The sequence below is a fragment of the Heterocephalus glaber genome, unplaced genomic scaffold (genome assembly GCF_053883595.1).
Source record: "Heterocephalus glaber isolate CG9 unplaced genomic scaffold, H.glaber_assembly_v1.0 deba00001497, whole genome shotgun sequence".
NCBI lineage: Eukaryota > Metazoa > Chordata > Mammalia > Rodentia > Bathyergidae > Heterocephalus > Heterocephalus glaber.
In genome coordinates this window covers 5,887,340-5,902,610 of record NW_028258320.1, presented here as the reverse complement: position 1 = coordinate 5,902,610, position 15,271 = coordinate 5,887,340, and the positions used below count along the sequence as shown (strand labels likewise).

At 41.4% G+C, this 15,271-nt stretch overlaps 1 protein-coding gene across 2 annotated transcripts in view; it reads left to right on the top strand.

Moving 5' to 3' along the window:
- Positions 1-15,271, top strand: part of Xpo5 (exportin 5) — a 40,039-nt gene that overhangs the window by 692 nt on the left and 24,076 nt on the right. For both annotated transcript variants that reach the window (XM_004846490.4, XM_004846489.4), the window contains exons 2-13: positions 864-985; positions 2,207-2,279; positions 3,706-3,843; positions 4,079-4,261; positions 7,574-7,600; positions 7,981-8,166; positions 8,881-8,957; positions 10,632-10,731; positions 11,432-11,515; positions 12,116-12,241; positions 13,387-13,477; positions 14,834-14,962. In XM_004846490.4, coding sequence (XP_004846547.1) covers positions 864-985; positions 2,207-2,279; positions 3,706-3,843; positions 4,079-4,261; positions 7,574-7,600; positions 7,981-8,166; positions 8,881-8,957; positions 10,632-10,731; positions 11,432-11,515; positions 12,116-12,241; positions 13,387-13,477; positions 14,834-14,962 — 1,336 coding nt within the window. The remainder of the gene's footprint in view (positions 1-863; positions 986-2,206; positions 2,280-3,705; positions 3,844-4,078; positions 4,262-7,573; positions 7,601-7,980; positions 8,167-8,880; positions 8,958-10,631; positions 10,732-11,431; positions 11,516-12,115; positions 12,242-13,386; positions 13,478-14,833; positions 14,963-15,271) is intronic.

Here is a 15,271-nt window from a genome sequence, read left to right as displayed (position 1 = left end):
CCCCTCCCTTGTTTTTCTTAGGCTATGTCGTACAAAGCTGAGCTTTTACCACTTACTTTGCATTTTCTCAAGGGCACTTTGGTTTTCTGAAAGTAGTTTTCTTGAGTCTGTGATGCTGTGGTCTGTGGACTGACACAAGCTTGGTAGTTTGGGAATGGAATACTAATGGGGATGCTGCTACAATCCAGCTAATCCCCCTTTAAACAGTGTCCATAGGTGCTTCTTCTGTGTATTTTAGGTGATGTAACTTCTTAGAGTCACCGCCACTTGGAAGAAACTTTGCAGTATTGTGCCACAGAATCTGGAATGAAACAATAGGGTTCTGTTTTTTCATATGAAATATTTAGCCACGTGTGGTGGTACATGCCCTAGTGGAGGCTGAGGCAGGAGAATTGCCTTGAGTTCAAGGCCAGCCTCAGCTACATAGTGAGTTAAAGGCTAGCCTGCATGACAAAGTGAGACCCTGATTTAGCCCCCCCCAAATTTAAAATAGGCACAAAAGTAAAGAATATTACAGCCATTGTGCATATACTTGTCACTTAAATTCAGCTTTTAATACTTTTGTTTTGACCTGCCCACCCCCCCACCCCCCAAGTTGCTAAAGCAAACTCTGGGAATTGTCATTCTGCCACTATATACTTCTGGGGTGTATTTCTAACAGTTTTTTACTTCTTTACACCCAATTAGTTTTTCACTGTTAGTAAGGGTACTGGTGGCCACAGCATGGCAAATGTACCATCAAAGTGGAAGAAACATTTATCAATTCTTTATTTGCATAATACTGATCTAGGGTTTGTAACTAAGTTTTTTTCGCTCCCCTTGTCTTAGCTCCCTAAGGAAAATACTAACTTTGCTTCTTTCAGTTTTGTGAAGAGTTTAAAGAGAAGTGCCCTATCTGTGTCCACTGTGGCTTGAGGCTGGCTGAGAAAACACAAATTGCCATCGTCAGACATTTTGGTCTTCAGATATTGGAACACGTTGTCAAGTAAGGAACTCTTAAATATGACCACTGTGGGGCCAGGGATTTAGCTCAGTGGTTCTGGCACCTGCCTCGAAAGCGCAACGTCCTGAGTTCGATCACCGGTACCAAAAAAAAAAAAAAAATATGACTGCTGTGGGCCATGAGAGCACAAATCTTTCTTATATAACTTGCACGTTCATTTTTATCCTCATTCATGATTTTGAACCTTTGTAGCATTCAACAAATCTTAGCCGATAGCTGCTACTCTATTTGTGTGGTTTTTTGAGCTCCTAGTTTATGCTAAGCAGACCTCATGGCATTTTTAGAGAAATTCAATGTGTAGGTAAACAAATTTCTGATTAGGCACCACGACTTTCTTTTTCTTTTTGAATATGGGTCATCCCTGAATGGCATATGGAAAGCAGGATTATATAAGAGTAACTAAAAACTCCTAACTTGAGTCTTTTTACCTCAACATGTTTCAGAAAAGTCAGATTTTAAGATTTAGCCAAAGTTTTTCTAGAATTTTACTACAACTATAAAACAGTATAGGGAGTAGTATCGAGATTTGTGCCAGGGATTTAGCTCAGTGGTTCCGCCGCCTGCCTTGAAAGCGTAAGGTCCCGAGTTCGATCTCAGGTACCTCCCCCGCAAAAAAGATTTGTATTTTCTAACCCGGTATGGTGGTACACAACTATAATCGCAATTCTCTGGGAGGCTGAAGCAGGAATTTTGAAGGTTTGCACCTAGCCTGGGCAACTTAGTGATTTAGAGAGACCTTGTGTCAAATTTCAAGAAGGATAAGGATAAGCTTTGTGTGAAGGCTGTGGGTTCAATCCCCAGTATCCCTCACCCCCTCGCTCCCCCACAAAGTTTTAGATTTTCTGAAAAACAACTACAGTACTGGAGTCGTCCTAGATGTACATTTACTTTTGGCCTATTAGTAAGATCTTGAGAGAAAAGCTGATTAGTGGCATAAATCTTTTGTAGATTCTAATTAGTAGACCACAGCACAGTTGAAACATTTTTCCCAAGTGTTCTTCTATCCATTCTCCAAAGGGTACTGGGGATCGAACTCGGATCCTTGCACTTGCAAGGCAGGCGGCGGAACCACTGAGCTAAATCCCCAGCCCTAGAATTTCTTAATGAAATCACCAGCATAATCAAATGCAAGAGTCAAAGCTATTTTCTTGTGAAGAAAAGACATCTGACATGGTTCTGTTGCTTTTTGCATTTGTGTGGCAGGTTCCGGTGGAATAGCATGTCTCGCCTGGAGAAGGTCTTCCTGAAGAACAGTGTCATGGAGCTGATTGCAAATGTAAGGACAGAATGGCTGGGGATTTAGGGTTCCTTGTACTGTGGGTGTGAAAATTCACTAGGTGTGACAGGCCAGGCACCATAGTGATTACTGTTGTTTTGTAGGAAAAAAAGAACCATTGCAAGAAATTGTCATTTATTGCATTTCTCTGACTAGATTTAAACAGGTACCCTTGTGGGTTGACTTCTGTTTTTAAAATCATACAGGGCAGAGGAGGTTAAACATTTTCAGCAAGTGAATGAATAAGATTGTTAGATCTAATTTAGATTGAAACACTATCCGGGGCCGGGGATTTAGCTCAGTGCTTCCAGCACCTGTGTCGCAAGCACAGGGATCTGAGTTTGATCCGCAGTACCAAAAAAAAAAAAGAAAAAAAAGAAACACTATCCACATTGTTACCTGTTCTCCAGACTGAACTACCATGTGACACTAGTAATAAAAAAACATGCGGAATGAATTTGTTTAAAGTGTTTGAATATGACTTTAAGCATGTTTTAAGTTCACAATCTTTTTTTTTTTTTTAACAAAGGCCACAAAATGTGGAATTCCTACCCCTTTCATGCCGTAATAGGAAAAATTATTCCCTTCAAAATTATGAATTAATTTATCCAAGTAGGACTTTTATTTTGCTAGTTTTTCTTTTTTCCCCTGGTACTAGGGATCAAACTCAGGACCTTGTGCTTACCAGGCAGACACAGTGCCACCGAGCTACATCCCCAGCCCTATTTTGCTGAGGATACTATGATTCATTAGTCTTGATGTCACACTTCATAAGGGATGCTTAGTTTTTTTAATATTCTGTCATACTAGAATTATTAATAAAATAATTGCTCCTTCATACTCTCCCATTTTATCAGCCTCTCAATGTATAGTTGTTTCTATAGTCTTCCACCTTGGCCCTCTTTAAAAAAATAAAGCAAACCAAGCATAGTGGTGCAAACAAGTTGAAGCACAACCTGGGCAACTTAGCTAGACTCTGTCTCAATAAAGGGCTAGAAATGTAGCTCATTGTGAAGGCCCTTAAATTCCCAGTACTACAAAAAAAAAACCATGAAGCAATATGAGAGTGTCACTGGTCTGTAAAGAGCCGTGATGCTTTCCTAGCTCTGTATGAGAGCTATTTCATTAGCTGATGCAATCCTCATTTAAACTGAAGTGAGAAGAGTGTTCAGTTTGTGGGCAGGACAGGTAACTCAGATAGGGAAAACAAGTTTGCTGCTTTTAGTTTTAAAGCAGGCCTACTGATGAGGTTTTTTTGGTTTTTTTGTACCGGGGATCAAACTTGAGACCTCGTGCTTGTGAGGCAGGTGGCAGAACCACTGAGCTAAATCCCTGGCCATGCCGATGAGTTTTATAAATGATAGCCCAGATTTTCCACTTGGAATTCAGTCCTGCAGACACCTGAACATCCCTTGTTCTTTTTCAGGGAACAATGAACATTTTGGAAGAGGAGAACCACATTAAAGATGGTCTGTCGCGAATCGTGGTAGAGATGATCAAGCGAGAGTGGCCGCAGCATTGGCGCGACATGCTGGCGGAGCTGGACACACTGTCCAGGCAAGGGGTACGGAGGGCTTGTTCTCGAGCAGACCCTGGAGCTTGCTGCCTGGTGGTGTTGGCTGCTGCTCTGTCAGCAGAACATAGCTTGGATGTTCCTATGATGAACAAAGTGGGCTGGGGATTTAGCTCAGTGGTTCTGGCACCTGCCTCGCAAGCGCAAGGTCCCGAGTTCAATCCCTGGTACCCCCCAAAAAAAAGTGTTCTGGTCTAATGTCGGCTAGCTTATTTCTGTTGTACAGGAAACACAGACGGAATTGGTGATGTTCATCCTTTTGCGCCTGGCAGAAGATGTAGTGACCTTTCAGACTCTTCCCCCTCAAAGAAGAAGGGATATTCAGCAAACCTTAACCCAGAACATGGAGAGTATCTTCAGTTTCCTACTCAACACACTGCAGGAAAATGTGAACAAGTACCAGCAGATGGTAAGGTATTCGCCACCCCACAAGAGTCCTGTTTTCTACTGTACATGTTTTGTTTTTAGTTAAAATGCTCATTCAGCAAGTTAGTAGGGTATCTAATTCAGCAGCAGGAAAAAGTCACTCTATTTACTTTATTTGGTTGTCTTTTAGCAATAATGGGGATTGAGCCTGTGGAACTCCCCAGCCCTTTTATTTTATTTTGAGATAGGAACTTGCTAAGTTGTCCAGCTGGGCCTCAAACTTGCTATTCTCCTGCATTAGCCTCCCAAGTAACTGGGATTACAGGTGTGTGCTATGTTGACTAGCTAAGAAGGGCCGTTTTATAAGCAAAAAACTAGGAAATGACTAGAAAAAGTAGAACAGATATTTTTTCTCAGAAATTCAATTTAGTGGGTTTCCCTATTTAAAAAAGTAATTTCTGGGCTAGGGATTTAGCTCAATGGTGCCACCGCCTGCCTCACAAGCGCAAGGTCCTGAGTTCGATCCCCAGTACCAAAAAAAAATTTTTTTTAAGTAATTCCTTTTATAGTTAAAAAAAAAATTCTTAAAATAGCATAAAAGTGAAACTGAATACTTAATATTTGAAAACCTAGATTTCTCCTAGATCAGGATAGCATCCTGTTACGTTATGGTCCTGCTCCCTTCTGCAGTAGACAGGTGCCATGTTTATTTGTCTTTATTGCATGATTTCTGGTATTTTATTTTTTCTGAGTACGTTTGCCTGTTTTAAGTCAACTTAGCTGGACATTGTCTTCCTGACCATTGTCATTTTTAGGAGATACCTTTCAGAAAGAGTTAGTTTAAGTTTAATCTAATACAATGTTCTCAGTGGGGGTGATTTGGCCACCCCAAGGGGCCAAATGTTGCTTATTACAATTGAGGGGATTGCTGCGGGCATCTAGCAGAGAGGCCAAATATGCTGCTAAACACCCTAAGTCAGGCAGCCCACCAGGACAGGGCCATCTAACCTGAAATGTCAACAGTGCTGAGGCTAAAAATCCCTTTTCTAGAATTCTTGTAGGCACTTATTTCACAAAGTAAGAAGAATTGAAATAACTTCTTTCTCCTGCCCCTGGCAACTATATTGGATTTGTTTGTAGAGAAGTTCTAGACAGTAATGCAGATGATGAGATGGGGAAGAACTCTAAAGTGAATATGTAATACGAGCTATAAATTTGCTTGTACATTTTGTATGTTATCTAATCCTCAAAACCGCCCTAAATTTGGAAGATATTGTCTCCAGAGGTTCAGAGGATATTGAAGATCCTTTCTTTTTCTTTTTTTTTTTTTTTTTTGGTGCCAGGGATCAAACTCAGGACCTTGAGCTTTCGAGGCAGGTGGTAGAACCACTTGAGCTAAATCTCCAGCCCCAGATCCTTTCTAATAAATTAGTGAAAATCTTCTCTCTAATAATAGTTGCAGTGGAATTCACACCCATTCTTTTGGGGGGTTTTTTTGTTGCTTTTTTTTTTTTTTGGTACTGGGGATCAAACTCGGGTCCTTGCGCTTGTGCAGCAGGCCGCGAAACTACTGAGCTAAATCCCCGGCCCTCACACCCATTCTTTTTACTAAAATGAATTCTTTTCCTGAATACCTCCCCAAGATTCCTTAAAGAAAAACATAGAGAAAATATTTGCATTAAAAACTTGTGTGTTTTTTTTTTTTGTTTTGTTTTGTTTTGGTACCAGGAATCAGGACCTTGCGCTTGTGAGGCAGGCGGCAGAACCACTGAGCTAAATCCCCCACCCTAAAACCTGTCTTTATTGAGGGTTGGGGAGATGGACAGACTGAAACTCAGATGCTTTATCCCTAAGTTGAGGTGTTAGACTATAGGATTCAGGGCACTTTTTCATAAAATTGATATGTTTGTATAATCAAAGAAATCGCAGTAGGAGCTCAGCATAGCAGTGTATACCTATAACCTCAGCTAGTCGAGAGCCTGAGACAGGACAGTTGGAAGTTCAAGGCCAGGTAGAACAACCTAACAAGACCATATCTCAAAAAAGAGATGTAGTTCAGTGCTATTGTCCTTGCCTAGAATGTACAAGGAAGGCCCTGAGTTCAACTCCGCAGGATCAAAAAAAAGAGATAAAGGAAGTAACAGTAGCTTAGTGTTGATGGCTCTCAGTAGAGATGTTTTATTAGAGAAGAATTCTTTTGATTGAAAAGGATAACATCCCATAGGAAAGAAGGCGTTTCCTCTCTGTAGGGCAGCAGCATTTGTGTGAGATGAGCTAAGAAATCTCTCAAGCTATGAACCTGATATATTTGTAGAATACTGAAGAAACTTTCTTGGGAAAGTTAGGACATACAGAGTTTCACTTGAGGGCCATTTATTTATTTGCATTTTAAAGAAGAAAAGCATTACAACAGTGTAGTGTTAAAAAAAAAAAAAATCTTCTCTTCACAGCTGTAGTAGTTAGTGAAGTCCGTTGGTTCTCAAATACTTTCCAGTTATGAATAGTTGGACACTGATGGAGTGGAGCAGGGCCGCTGGCAAGGACTCTGGTGGGAGTTGGGAATCTGTCTTTCTTCACCTTCCTTTGCCTTGGATTCAGTCTTCACCATCTCCTAAATCAGTGCACATGGACCAGCTTTTGTGGCTTGAACTTGTCTGTTAATTCCTACACCTCTGCCACCATCTTTTTGCCTTCCCACTTGGGAGTGGAGCAAACAGGAGACAAAGGGATGAAAAGGCTGTCTCCCGTGTCATCACTTGCCCCCTCCACAGGCCCCAAGGATCATGGACGGTTTGTTGGAGTGGAGGGTAGAGTCTAGGCTTGGGCGCTGTCATGTGAATCTTTTAATAATCCCAATGGTGGTAACTATCGGGTACTTCAGAAGTTGCTATTCCTGCATGTGATACTTCTTTAATCATTGTAAGGAGTTACTAATTTTATTTTTAGTAGTTCCTTCCTTAGGAAATATTAATTTTGTATGCTTATGAATTATAAACACATTTTTATATTTGAAATATAAGGATAAAAATCAACCCTCTGTATATATGTGTCCTGAACAGCCATGATATTGATGTATTTAGCATCTAATATTTTTGTGTACATGATTTTCCTATAGATATGCCCATACACACAGGGACATAAATAGGACTCATTTAATTGTTTCTTGCTTTAACCTGTTCTTCTTAGGGGAATATCAGTTAATGTGTTCTTAGTAAAGTTATATTCTTTTCCAAGGTTGAAAGTTGCACCTGTATTTAACAATTATTACTTAAGGGCATTGATTATGGGTGTAGAAAGTTGCTGTGTAGCCTTTTGCTTATCAAAAGCATCTGATTCTTTTACACTGTTCTTTCAGAAAACAGATACTTCTCAGGAGTCAAAGGTAAGAGCACTCTTTTTCATGGTGTTGGAGGGAGACTTCTTTAGGGTGTCTAGGTGCAGGGATACATATGCTTACTGACCTCAGATTTGGGCTTTTTTTGACCATTGAGCTGTAGTGGAAAGGGGGTAAATATTTAATATTTGGGATTTCTTGGGAAAAGTTAAAATGGCCACATATGTCAGCATAGTCATATTGATGAATGCCAAAGAATCCCATTGGTTATGTATCAAAAGAAAACTTTTGAATCTCCTATCAGTAACCATTACATGAATACCTATCTTTAAAACTTGTTTTCTTTTAGAATTAGAAAATATAAATTCAGGTATATCCACAGCATCCTTAGGTGTTAGGACTTCATGATTGCGGGTGATTTTGCACAGGCTCAGGCCAGCTGTCGGGTCGGAGTTGCAGCATTGAACACACTCGCTGGCTACATCGACTGGGTGTCCATGAGTCACATCACAGCTGAGAACTGCAAGCTGCTGGAGATGTTGTGCCTGCTTCTGAATGAGCAGGAGCTGCAGTTGGGAGCAGCTGAGTGTCTTCTCATCGCTGTCAGTAGAAAAGTAGGTTGCACATAAGCTGATTTCTACTTTTTTAAAAAAAATTTATTATTATTTTTCGGTACCGGGGATTGAACTCAGGACCTTGTGCTTGTGAGGCAGGCACGGTGCAACTGAGCTAAATCCCCAGGCCCTGACTCCTACTCTTAAGTGTAAGTGTTAGGGAGCATATATGTTCAATCACCTGTTGTGGCAGAAAGACATTTAGAGGTTTGGCATTTTATTCCTTGAGGCCAGCTTCCTACCTCCCCATGTCTCTTAAGACCAATTTGCAGTGTTCCAGGGACCTATTGGCAGAATATACAGGTTTGTCAGGCTACTGTTGAAACAACCATGATTCTTGGTGCTTTTCCCTTACATAAAAGTAATGTTAATGCTTAAAGTTCACTTACCATTATGTCAGAGAATCTCATGGTAGGTGCACTGACTTCATATTTGTCTTGGCTAACAGGACTCTCACTCTTCTCCACAGAAGTATAATCTACGGGATGTCCTTTACTTAGCTGTTGTGTCAGCGTTCTTGCACAGCACATTTAAAAATATGTCTTATCCAGATTTGGTTTAAAGAGTTGTCTTTTTTCTAATGTTCTTTAAGCTCTTGGGAGGTTGGTTATATGAAAAGTCAGTACATTTGAGTATATCAGTATAGAAGACACCAGTAACTTATGGTTTTTAGAAATGTAGTATGTGTGATTGTTTTCCTGTAATTGGGTCTAGGGCAAGTTGGAAGACCGGAAGCCCTTGATGGTTTTATTTGGAGATGTCGCCATGCATTATATACTCTCTGCTGCCCAGTGAGTATCTGTACCTTTCAATGTGTTGTGGCTAAACCCCCAAAATGTTGTGATTTTCAGTGTATGTGCGCACACATATCTGTCCCATGCATGCAGGGGATTGAATCCAGAGCCTCGTGCATGCTAAATGTGCTGTCCACTGATCTACATCCCAGCCCCAAAATGCATTTTCTATCTTCTTCTTCTTTTTGATATCTAATTTGGATATGTCTTAAGTTCCTACCTAAGTGTCAGCAGTCAACTAACTGTTTTTGTATAAGAAAATAAGGCCTTCTTGGGCCAGGGATTTAGCTCAGTGGTTTCATCGCCTGCTGCGCAAGCACAAGGACCTGAGTTCCATCCCCGGTACCAAAAAAGAAAGAAAAGAAAAGAAGGCCTTCTTCAAAGGACTGTTCAACCTTTGGAAATCATCAGTCAGCACCCACTCACTTTCACTTTCACATACACACACACACACACACACACACACACACACACACACGACAGCTAGATTCTCTGCTTCGAGTGATCCCTGGGTCTCTAGGAACCTTGACAGCGAGGCCTGAGAGTGCTTAGACCTGTTGGACAGAGCTCCAGGAACTCCTCCATGCTCCCTCAGTAGGCAGTGCCCAGTGTGCTGAGGCTCCTGGGCAGCAGGAACAAACAGAGATGAATGCATAAAGCACAGAATGGCTTCTGCTTATTTTTTTCTAATTTTTCTGGAAAATAATGAAACCTTTCCTGATATGTTTCTTACCAGGGTCAGATGGAGCTGTGTGTTGCAAATAATTGAAGCTTTTCCAACATTCTCTTTTTGATAATCTTATTCTTGGTCCTAGGGACACATGAAAAGGTGTGACATACATGAAGTACTTAAAATCTCTTACTATTTGCTCTAATGTGGCATTTCTTTATCATGGCTTTCTTTCCTGAAGAGACAGCACTTCTATGTGGAAGGAATTTGCAGTAGTCACTGTAGTTACTGCTTCTAGGAGTCATTTCTTATTTGTGCAGAGACACTGATGCGCACACAGAGGTATTTCATCTCTGTTTCTGCAATGGGTATGTGTCCCGCACCCATGGTTACGTAGCACCGCTCTGCCCTTTGTCCTCCCCAGGGCCTGGCTTGGTTACTCGGAGGCCCTCCTTTCTCCATTCCCTATGCTGGCTACAGGGTCAGTGGTGTGGCTGCTGTTCATACAAGTTGCTGTGCATTGTGGTTAGTGTGACTAGTCCTATATCATTTCAGGCCAGGTATTGCCATCAAATCAGTTTGTTTCTTTTATTTAATAGGTTTTTGGATTCTACTGGCCAATAGAGCCAAACTAAATGATTTGGACAAGTGAGACAAAGTCAGGTTGTTATCTTGGTCCTCTTTATTTTACCAGTGCTGTAAGGAATTGATGCCTGCTCTCCAGGTCTCTGTTCCTGTCCTCCCTGGGCATCAATCCATGTCTTTTTGTGTATCTGCTGTGTTGTTTTATGCAGTCCTCAAAGCTACGTCACCATCCCAGAATACTGAGCACTATCAAGGTGTTAGTAAAGGAGGAGATCACCCTGAACCATATGTAGCATCAGTCTTGCAGTATTAGGGTTTTGTTGTTTGTTTTTAACTTTGCTAATCACTGAGGCATGACTGGTGAGGTACAGACCACTGGCCGTCAGTGTGCAGCCTGTCACCCTGTTCTCTTGCAGGACGGCCGATGGAGGCGGCTTGGTGGAAAAGCACTACGTCTTCCTCAAGAGACTCTGCCAGGTGCTGTGTGCACTGGGCAGCCAGCTGTGTGCGCTGCTGGTGAGCAAGGGCCATGTGAAGGGAACATTCAGAACAAGGACACCAGTTCCATAGACCAGGAATGGGGAGGGGGCGGGTGGCCTTTAGAGGTTTTCTTGTTTTATTTTTTGTTTATTTTGTTGTACTAGGGATCAACCTCCAGACCTACATTCCCAGCCCTTTTTACTTTTTCTATTTTGAGATAATGTCTGAGTTGTGCAGGCTGGAGTCAAATTAAGTGATCCTCTTTCTTCACCCTCCCGAGTGCTGGGGTGCTGGGATTACAATTACAGGCGTGTGCCACCATGCCTGGCTAGCTTCTTTCTCTCTCTCTCTTTTTTTTTTTATTCTTTTTTGAGACAGGTTCTTTATGGAGTCCAGGTAGTCCTCCTGCCTCAGCCTCCCAAGTGCTGGGATTATAGACGTGTGCTGTATGCTGCCATTCCTGGCTAGCTTTCTTATTTTTTAACCCTTGAAATGTTGTCTTTCTTTAGCCAAAAGGAATTATAAAATCCTTTTGAAACAAACCTTTTTTATATTACCAAGGATCAAGCCCAGGACCTTACTGCATGCGTGCAAGTGCTTTGCCATTGAGCCACACGCCTAGCCTGTGACTTTTGTGAGGGTTTAAGTTTTCTGCATTTATTGCTCTTCTGCTACTCCCCTCCCCCACACCCCTCCAAATCCTTGTGATTAACCTGGGGTCTTTTTTCCCCTGTAGGGCGGAGACTCTGATGTAGAAACACCAATGAATTTTGGGAAATACCTGGAATCTTTTCTTGCTTTCACAACCCACCCAAGTCAGGTAAACCTTATGCAGATAACATCTCAATTTTTTAGTCAGGTAAACCATAATCCAGTGCTATGCCGTGAAATATTAACAGTTCCTGTGTATAGTGACTCTCCAAGCCCTAGGGCCTGGTTGTAGGAGACATTTCAGTAAGAGGAGTATTGGGTCCTCTTCTGGAGTCAGGCATTGCACTGTCAGCTCAGCAGCCTACCTACCCCCACCCTCCTTGAGACCCATGTAATGTTCTAGAGATGTTGGGGGTGTCACATGATTTGGTACTAAAGAGATTTTAAATACAAAAGTTTGTGTTTTTATAAAATTAGTTTTATCCAGTTCAAGATTTGTATTTTATCACCTTGAGATTCCAGTACAGTCTATGATGGAGAAAAGAAAGTGGTAGAGTTCAGGCCACATGCTCTGGCACCCACACCCGACCCTCAGCCCATCCTGGAACATGCACTCCTGTAACACTGCAGTTACTGGGCACTGCAGTAGAGGCAGTTTCCAAGTGTCATCGGTTTCTAAGAAGATACAGTTGATGATACTAGGCTGAATGATGATCTGGCCAAGTACAATTCTAATTAAACTAAAATTTTTGTTTATTCTTTGCTTTAGTTTCTGCGTTCTTCAACTCAGATGACTTGGGGAGCCCTCTTCAGGCATGAAGTCCTATCTCGGGATCCTGTGCTATTAGCAATCTTACCGAAATACCTTCGTGCTTCTATGACCAACTTGGTCAAGGTATAACAGGAGCCTCAGCGTGTGGAGTCGGGGTGAATGCACTTAAGAGGGCTTTGAATAGCATCACTAACGGTCACTAAGACCCCTTCCTTGGGCATATTCTCTTATTCTTCAAGAAGAAAGTCATCCATACTGGTTGTTATAAGTGCTTTTCCATGTTGTAGAGCACTTGAGTATCAAATACCGGGCTAGGAGCTAGGACAAGAGCATTGATGTAAATGCTGTTCAGGAGTTAAAAGCACTATGCTTTGCAGGCACAGAGGAGTGCGGGAGTCAGGAAGCTTGTAGGACTATGGTGGCAAACCTATGACACTTGCCACAGTAAGCTGTTTGGATCATTGAAAGGTCTAAAAGCTTCGCTATCACTGGCCTAGGATGAGGTGACATCTAAGGGTTGTTTCTAAAGGTCAGGTCTGTAGCAAGGCATATGAGCAGGGACTGAGAGTTAAGGCAAAGATTGCTTACTGCCTTGGTAAAGTTGCTCATGAATTCTGTGCAGTCTTCTAAGAGTTCTTACAGTTCATAGATTTCTTTATGTTTGTAAATCATGAGATTGAGACCCTTTCACGTGTCCCCTTGTTGCTGAAGGAATTCACCTAGCACATACACATACTATGTTCTAATTCTCTGGCATAGCTCAAGTGGGGGCGCACACCTGTAATCCCAGGAGTTGGGAGGCTGAGGCAAGAGGATCTCCTTGCATTCAGGGCCAGACTGGGATACATAATGAGACCCTGTCTCAAAAGAAAACAAAAATAAAAATAAGTAGTTCTCTGGCATGGCCTTCAATACTTTTTAAATGAAACATACAGCTCTACATATTCTAAGTATTCAGCATTTAACAAGACAAGTAGTTCTCAACTCTTCCTTGTTGCATGCCATACTCTTCGATCCCAAATGAATTCCAGGATTTAATTCTCCCTCAGGAAACTAGAAAAGGGTTCAACTAAAAGTGTTCTCTTTTCTGCCACTCTCAGAAATATTGGAGCCAGGAGCAAACTGGATATAGGGTAGAACAGAAGTACTGCAGTTATTTACTGTAACATGTCTCACCCTTAGCTTTTAAATAAATAAATCAAAGTGCTTGAGCCCCCAAAGCTTAAGCACTCACTTTATTTCTACCCCAATTGCTTTTCTCTTTCCAGATGGGTTTTCCTTCCAAGACAGACAGTCCAAGCTGCGAATATTCCCGATATGATTTTGATAGTGATGAGGACTTCAACACTTTCTTCAACTGTAAGTGACACTGGCCTGGGAGTCCTCCAGCACTCTCAGAGTGGTATTTGGTGTTCATGAATTCTGGTGCATGACATTTGGGTTCCTATTAAGCCCCAAGTCTGGACAGCAGCCCGCTCAATCTCTTATCTCTGCTCAAGCTCTGCAGAAGGGCACTGGGACTGCTTTACTCAACACTAAATTCCCATTTCCACCCCACAGATAGGCGTTGCACACTGATGTTTGGGGAGAGTATCCATATTTAAGACACTTAGGATTAAATACCATCTTCTTATGAGGTTCTTTCTTCCCAGAAAGAGTGAGAAAACCTATTATATCCTAGTACCCTAACCGTTCTAGGTTTTCTATAGCCTGATTTTCTTCCTTTTTAAAATTTCTTTATTGGGCCAGGGATTTAGCTCAGTGGTTCCAGTGCCTGCCTTGCAAACACAAGGTCCCGAGTTCGATCCCCAGTACCAAAAAAAAAAATTCCTTTATTGAGGTTAGATTCATTTGCCATATAATTCTTCCTGTTAATATTATACAATCCAGTCGTTTTTAGATTTTCAGAGTTGTGTGACCATCATGACTAATTGTAGAACATTTTCAGTACCCTCTAAAACTCTGTATCCACTAGGAATCATGCCCTAGTCTCTTCATTTCTCCCAGCCCTGGGCAACCAGGGATCTATTTTCTGCCTTTGTGTTTTTCCTATTCTGAACGTTTCATATAAATGGAATCATAGAATATGTGACCTTTCGTGGCTGCCTTCTTTCATTTAGCATTATGTTTTTAAAATTCATCCTTCTTGTAGCATGGATCAGTACTTCGTGTTTTTTTTTTAATCCTAATACTTTATTGTGTAGCACTACCACATTTTATTTATTTCTACATCAGTTGATGGATATTCGGATATTCAAGCTCTTTCCACCCTTTGGCTGTTACAAATAATGTTCCTGTGACCATTTGTGCACATATTTTTGTGTTTCTCGTAGATATATAACTATGAGTTAAATGGCTAGATAATATGACAGTTCCATGTTTAATATTTTGAGGGACTACCAGACTGTTTTCCCCGGCAGCTGCACCATTTTACATTCTTTCCAACCTGATTTCCCTTGAATTCCAACAAAAGTGGGAAGCCAGTTTTCATTTGTTACTTACAGGATCTGGCTGGTAAAACACATTCCGGAAATAGATTATGTTTAATATTTCCTGGATTCATTAACTCAGTAAAACATTACCGAACAACTGTTAGGTTCAGGACAGGAACCTGTAGAACAGTTTGTCTGATCACTTCCCCTGGGGTGAGTAAATGACCAGACATCCACTCAGCACCACCATCCACAGTCACTGTATCATATCCTTCCTGTGCAGCCTCCCGAGCCCAACAAGGAGAAGTGATGAGGATGGCTTGTCGTTTGGATACCAAGACCAGCTTCCAGATGGCCGGGGAATGGCTGAAGTATCAGCTTTCAACCCCTGTAGATGCTGGAGCTGTGAACTGTAAGTTCTTTTCATTGCTGGACATTAGTGCAGTACTGTACCAAACCTGTACATAGGCAGTAAACCTTTGTCATTAGTTGGAGAAACATCTTAATACTACTACAAAGTAGCTTTCCTCACTTTCTGATTTCATCTTAAGGAGTAGGTGTTTAAATTTGCTTTACACAGAGTCAACAGAACACTACATTTCAAGTGTGCTTAAATCGGTAAAGCCTATCAGCTTTGCTTTCATTTTTCTTTCCTAATAGAATCAACCAATTGTTTGTTGATAATTTTATTGCTTTACTTCAGGGGCCTTATCTTAACAAG